The 6,000-nt window shown below is 37.1% G+C and overlaps 1 protein-coding gene across 2 annotated transcripts in view; it reads left to right on the top strand.

Annotated features, from left to right (window-relative positions):
• The window catches only part of PDE4D (phosphodiesterase 4D), a 241,061-nt gene that overhangs the window by 172,616 nt on the left and 62,445 nt on the right, over nucleotides 1-6,000 (top strand). Inside the window, exons 1-2 of one of the 2 annotated variants that reach the window (XM_008059481.2) lie at nucleotides 2-218; nucleotides 305-417. In XM_008059481.2, the coding sequence (XP_008057672.1) occupies nucleotides 403-417 (15 nt within the window). In that variant the 5' untranslated portion in view covers nucleotides 2-218; nucleotides 305-402. Of the gene's footprint in view, nucleotide 1; nucleotides 219-304; nucleotides 418-6,000 lie in introns of those variants that run through there. The other variant, XM_008059480.2, reaches the window with a different exon arrangement.

Here is a 6,000-nt window from a genome sequence, read left to right as displayed (position 1 = left end):
CTCGCGGGTTTTCCGCCCGTGTCCCCGTGTAAAAGTTGGCCTGCGGCTCTTAGCGCGCCCTCCCTGGAGGCCCACCCGAGACGCCAAGCTGGAGAGCCCGCGCCTCCCCCAGGCGGGCCGCCCGGCGCGCAGAGCCTTGGCTCCCGTCGCGCTGCCGGGCTCGGCAATATGAAGGAGCAGCCCTCATGGGCCGGCGCCGCGCGTCCGAGCATGGCGGGGTATGGCAGGATGACCCCCTTTGAACTCGCTAGCGGCCCCGCGAAGCGCTTGAGGACTGAGCCCCCCTTTCCCTGTCTCTTCGCAGAGGAGGCCTACCAGAAACTGGCCAGCGAGACCCTGGAGGAGCTGGACTGGTGTCTGGACCAGCTAGAGACCCTACAGACCAGGCACTCCGTCAGTGAGATGGCCTCCAACAAGGTAAGCCCCGGTTCTGCTGTCACTGACGCCCCCAGGCTGCTTATTCCCACGCTGGGAGGCCGCCAGTTCCCGTGGCCCCGGGAAATCCATTGAGAGATTTGTCACCCAAACTGCATGTGGTCTGTTCTACTCCCTTGGAGGGAGATTCCCCTTTCCTGATCTTCCCTCTCTCTACTATTCACTCCAGATAAATTCAGCGTTTTGCAAAAAGCAACTTAGAGATAGTTTGATTGAGTCCCCCTAGGACACAGGATTCCTAAGTGACACTTTGCCCTTGCAGCCCAAACCCGGTAGGGTCCATAAGCATTGCACGCTTAGGGTTCCGTTTGAAATTAAGAGTGGCTAGATGTTAATGAAATCACTTGAATGTCACCCCCTAAGGCACTCAAACTCAGAAGAGTTCACTGAACTTGGAACCTTAACCCTCATTTATGCAGTTGTCAGAGTGCCCTGTAGGAACTGAGTCTTTATGTATTCAATTGACTTGACGTATAGCAGGAAACGCTATCAGAGTTGGAGGGATCATTTTGATCACTTCCTTTGTTTCCATTAATCTTGGAGAGAAAGTCCATTTTTCTGAGGTCATTTAGTTACAAGGAGGCTTCACCTGGGCATTTGTGTCATATGTGTGCTAAGGTGCTGGCCTTGGCAATTAATGGAGTTTGGGGGGCTGAGAAGTAACCTTCCCTGAGACAGTCTTAAAATAGCCTGAAAGGCAAGGTAGTTGCAGTTTTGCTGTAATTTTTGGATTTCTTGTTCCTTTTTGCCTTTAGTTATGCAAGGAAATAATTGGGATCATGTATGTTTTCAATGACTGTTTGGCTAAGAGGCCAGGAAGGGAGGTATGTGCATGTTGTATGCAGATGGCTGAGAGATTGAGCCAGTAAGAACTGGTACTGCTCTGTGGCAGTTAATAGTAGTTGCCTCTTAAAGATATTTAAGTATTTTTGGACATCTCTTGACAAGGTCAAGAAGGTTACATCATTTTACAGTTTGTCTGTGTGCACATATCTTTCAATGAGTGGTGCTTTTTTAAAGCTTACTAGTTTTTATCCCACCTGTTTGGCTCTCATGCAGTTTCTGCAAAAATGTAGCAAATCAGCCACTTGATTGTCTTATCTGTTATCACCGCTTGTATAGATAGCATTGCTAAGTGAAAAGCTGGCTTCAAATAAATAAAATAAAAGGGGCTCCCCAGACACTGCCTGCATATTACTAACCTACCTATATGCACACTGACTTACATATGTGCAGTGATGATCAAATCTGTGTTTTTTGTCATTTGGGCCTCATTTCTAAATTTGGCATGGCTCCTCATGAGAATGACCAGTTATTACTCTCTTACAGGGAACTCACTCCCTGCTGTGGCATTAGGTGCTTGTGTTCTCATTTGGCTAACAAATTCTTAGTTTTATAAAATGTGAATAGTTTTTTAATAATTTGATTCATAGTAGCAGTTGACATACACTGAATGTCTCCCGTGTCTTAAATGCTGAACGGCAGCATTCTGCAGTGAGCCTGAGTTCTTAATTCTATTGTCTGGTTGATTCTGTGTCATAAAAGGAAGAGCAGAATCTGAAGACACCTAGCAATGTGCAAGCATTTGCCTATGTTTTCAAGATGATTTGAAAGTACTTTTTCAGCAAAATGAACCTGAGCAGCCAGTTACTTTCCCTGAAATCCATATTCTCAATGGTGAGCCCTATGTTTGAGTTTAAAAATTAATGTGAAATCTAATAATGTATTGTATATGATTTCAACTCTCAAGGACTTAAATTATCTCTACTTTAAGATTAAAAATAAATGTTAGGTCACAATAATTGCTTAAAATAATTTCTTTGTTTTAAAGACACCAAATAAAACAGGGTTTTGTTTTGTTCTGAATCTTCATCCTTATGTCTCCAAATTAGACTTTGAGTTGATTTATAGATTTAGTATGGGAGGTGGGGTTTTTTTTTTGATGTGACATCTAGGTAAAGTGAGAAAATTTTTTTTTCCGAAATGTAGTCATTCTAGCTGTGTGTATGTCTTGCGGTTAAAACATTATTGACATGATATTTATTTTAAGAATTAAACTTAGCTCAGCTGAAGCTGTTGATTAAACTTTCAATGTCGAAACCGTTCATTTCTTTTTAACTCATTCATTTCTAAAGTGCTAAGCTCACATGGCTTTTCATAGATGAAAAAGAGCACAGGAAAAAAAAAAACCTCTTGGTAAAGGTTGTAAAATTACCCTTCTGTTTGGTAACAAGGGCATGAATTACCCACATCCACAAGAGCTGTAAAATGAATTGGAACAGCTGATCTGAAGGGCCCCATGAGTGATGTCATACCTTCAATCTGAACTGGAAATGTGTACAGTTTACACACACGTCCACTTGGTTGGTTAATATCTCTTGAGTATAAATGAATAAGTCTGAAACATTGTTTTTTGGTTATTTTATTACCCTTCATTCTTTTTACATACACTTTTTTGAGCCAACCAGTGTTTTCAGTTTACTGTCTTTTTGTCATTGAAAAATCATGGCAGTTTTCTTCTTCTTCTCTCTTGAGGTTTAAACAAATTTACTCTGATAGATTAAAAAGAACAATAAAAACACTAGTAAGAGATCTGGACTTTTAAGTGACGATAGAAAATACTTATTATGGAGATGGATTTGTGTTTTAGGAAAAAGGAAATTGATTCCCCAAACCCATCTAACAAATTGGGTTAACAAATTATTCATTTGTTTCTTAGACATTTTAATAAGAAGAATCTAAACCAATGAGCAGTATTTAAATGATTTAGAAGCAACTAGCTACATTTCCTGTGTTGGTACAAGTATTATAATGTGCATACTGCTTGTTGATGGCATTGAGGCAGGAAAATATTGAATCCTTAGCCAAGGCCAGGGTTGGCTAAAACACATGTAGGATGCTTACACCAAGTAGGGTAAGAGATTCCAGATGGCATTTCATTTGAGTGATTAAATCTACAGCATTTACCCTCATAAGCACATTAATCTGCCTGAGATTTGTACAGATTTCCTAGGGAACCTCATTGCTACATTTGAGGGGGATTTTACTGAGATCTCAAAGCTTTGGAGGCAAACATACCAGGAAGATGATCATGGTCTTGTTCCTTGCCAGCTGAGTTACATTAGATAAATGACTTCAACTTTCTAGTTTTAGTTTCCTTAGCACAATATAAGTATAATAGGAAATATTTTGAAAGGTCAATGTAAGAGTTCAAAAGAATACATATAAAAGAGTTAGCGAATATAGTGTTTGACAGCAGTGGGCAGTATACCCTTGGGGTTTAGGACAAACCCTCATTGGCTACCTACTTGACTAAAATGTTTTTTGGTGTTTTAAAAATCATTGTGCCATAATTTATGCTATAAGTTTTAAGTTTCATGGATTTTATAATTCTTAAATAACTGTCTTTAATATACATTTTATATCACAAAATTATTAGATTATATTTACAGTTTTTTGATATGATATAGACACACACATTTTGAAGTTCTAATTAGAAGTTTATTCTTTTCTTAAATTCCAGTTACAGAATAGCTAAAAAACTTTTTCTGTTTTGCTCGAAAACTGAAAACACAGCCCTTGTTAATTTTTAGAGCATGTAAAACATAATATCGGTTGGTTAGCAAATTTTTATTGTTTTATACAGATTTTACAAAGTTAAAGTATCTTCTTAATAAAATACCTTTTTAATGCAGAATGGTTTCATGATGTTTTTGGTTACATTTCTCTCATGGACAGTATATTGAGGATAGTAGATATGAGGGCAGGACAGAGATCTGAGCTTCAGGGCTTTCAAGGATTATGTTATGGAACCCTATAATTTTATCTTCTTGTGACTTAATAACGCACAGTTCACCAGGCCTTCAGTGTAAGTGCGGTGACATTCAAAGGAGAAAACAAAATCATTCTGAGTCCTCCCCAAAACTTACCACTAGAAAAATGTATTTTGTTTCTGCTCTTTAATTTTGAGGGCACTTTGAGGCTTGGCGTTGCTGGAAACGACTGTGTTTCAAGCTGAAAGTCTGTCTTGAAGTTAGGATTCAAGCATCTTTCTAAGAGACTTAATGTTTTTCTATAGTTCATTTCAAATGTACTTAGGCCAGCTTTGCAAACATGGTCGTGACTATGGTATGGAATTTATTTTTTTTTAGCAGACACCTCTAGCATGTCTCTGTTACCTGTAAGTTAGATTGTGTTTCTGGGGTACTTTTTCTTAGTGCTTTTTCTGGGTGCTCCCTCTACTCCTTTATGATAGTCAATACATAATAGGTACTGGAACTTTCAGTGACTACTGACATATTTTCTTCTGGGCAAGAGGGGTGCTAGAGTAAATAAAGGATGTTCATAGTAGTGGCTAAATCTTTAGCAATTTCAGCATTGTGCAAGCACAAGGTAACTCAGCATAGAAATAAATGTTAGACTTTTGCTAAGAAGAAATCTTAGTTGGAGTTTCAATTTTATGGAAAGCAAATAGCAACAGTTGTTTTAATAGACATATTAAAACTTAGATAAAATAATTGAGTTTATATGCCTAAAGAAAAACTTTACATTTTAAAAGAAATTATCTTTTATAATGATAGAAACTTAACTTTTTGACTTTGAGTTTGATATCTCATTTTTCATTCATTTGTTAAAGGTAGATTTGGGATTTATTTGTTTGCATATAATACCTTAAAGTTAATATGAAGGATTGAGAATCTTTGTTTTTATCATCTCTGTTAGAAAAAAGGACTTTCTTTGCTCTTAAGTAATAATGGAATAGAGAAACAATTTTAAAGGAAATTTTTTTTCATTGAATAATAAAGTCATAGATTTTAATTTAGCAAGACACACAGGATTAAAACAAATCTTAACTTGTCTCTATTGTCATCAACTCAATTCCTGTATCAAAACTTAGTGACAGTAAGCCTAAATATTCCTAACAATTTAATTATCAAAAACCTCTAATTTTTATGATTCAATAAATTAATCATTATTAGAGAAGTTTTGTTTGTGTTATATTTTGATTTAATTTGTGGTATGGTGGTAGCTTCTGTATGACAGCATTATGAACTGTCTCCCTTTTTGAAAAAAATTTCAAAACATAAGGGTTGGCCATGATAAAATAGTACTTTTTCCAATGTATGACTAGATTAAACAAACTCTTCCCCCCAAGTAACAAGGATGACAGATAATGCTTTTATTTAATTTAAGAAGAAATTTAAGAATTTTCTGTGATAGTTACATAGAATGTAGCTATTACTAAGATACAAATATATGTTAATGTCATGATTTTCAGTTGATCCATAAAATATGTAGAGTTTGGTTTTCTCTTTTCAGCAGGAGAGATCAATTCTTTTAAAACAGAATTACTGGGGTTTATTTTGTGATGGTTTAGCTCTGGCAGGGCAGTAGTTCTGTACTTGACTACTGGTTGTAATAGTTTAACTGGCACTGTTACTCTGAGATCTTTCTAGAAAACAGAGATGGGCAGCTCTTTATTTTAATATTCACAGTAGTTTTGAATGCATTTTAAGAAGCCATTTTATTGTATTCCCTCTAATAGGGATGGAGGGCAAGCTTTGA

Source organism: Carlito syrichta, unplaced genomic scaffold, assembly GCF_000164805.1.
Source record: "Carlito syrichta isolate Samal-C Ts95f unplaced genomic scaffold, Tarsius_syrichta-2.0.1 Scaffold304160, whole genome shotgun sequence".
Classification (NCBI taxonomy): Eukaryota; Metazoa; Chordata; class Mammalia; order Primates; family Tarsiidae; genus Carlito; species Carlito syrichta.
The sequence above is the reverse complement of the archived record's forward strand: the minus strand, read 5'-3'. Positions and strand labels throughout refer to the sequence as shown.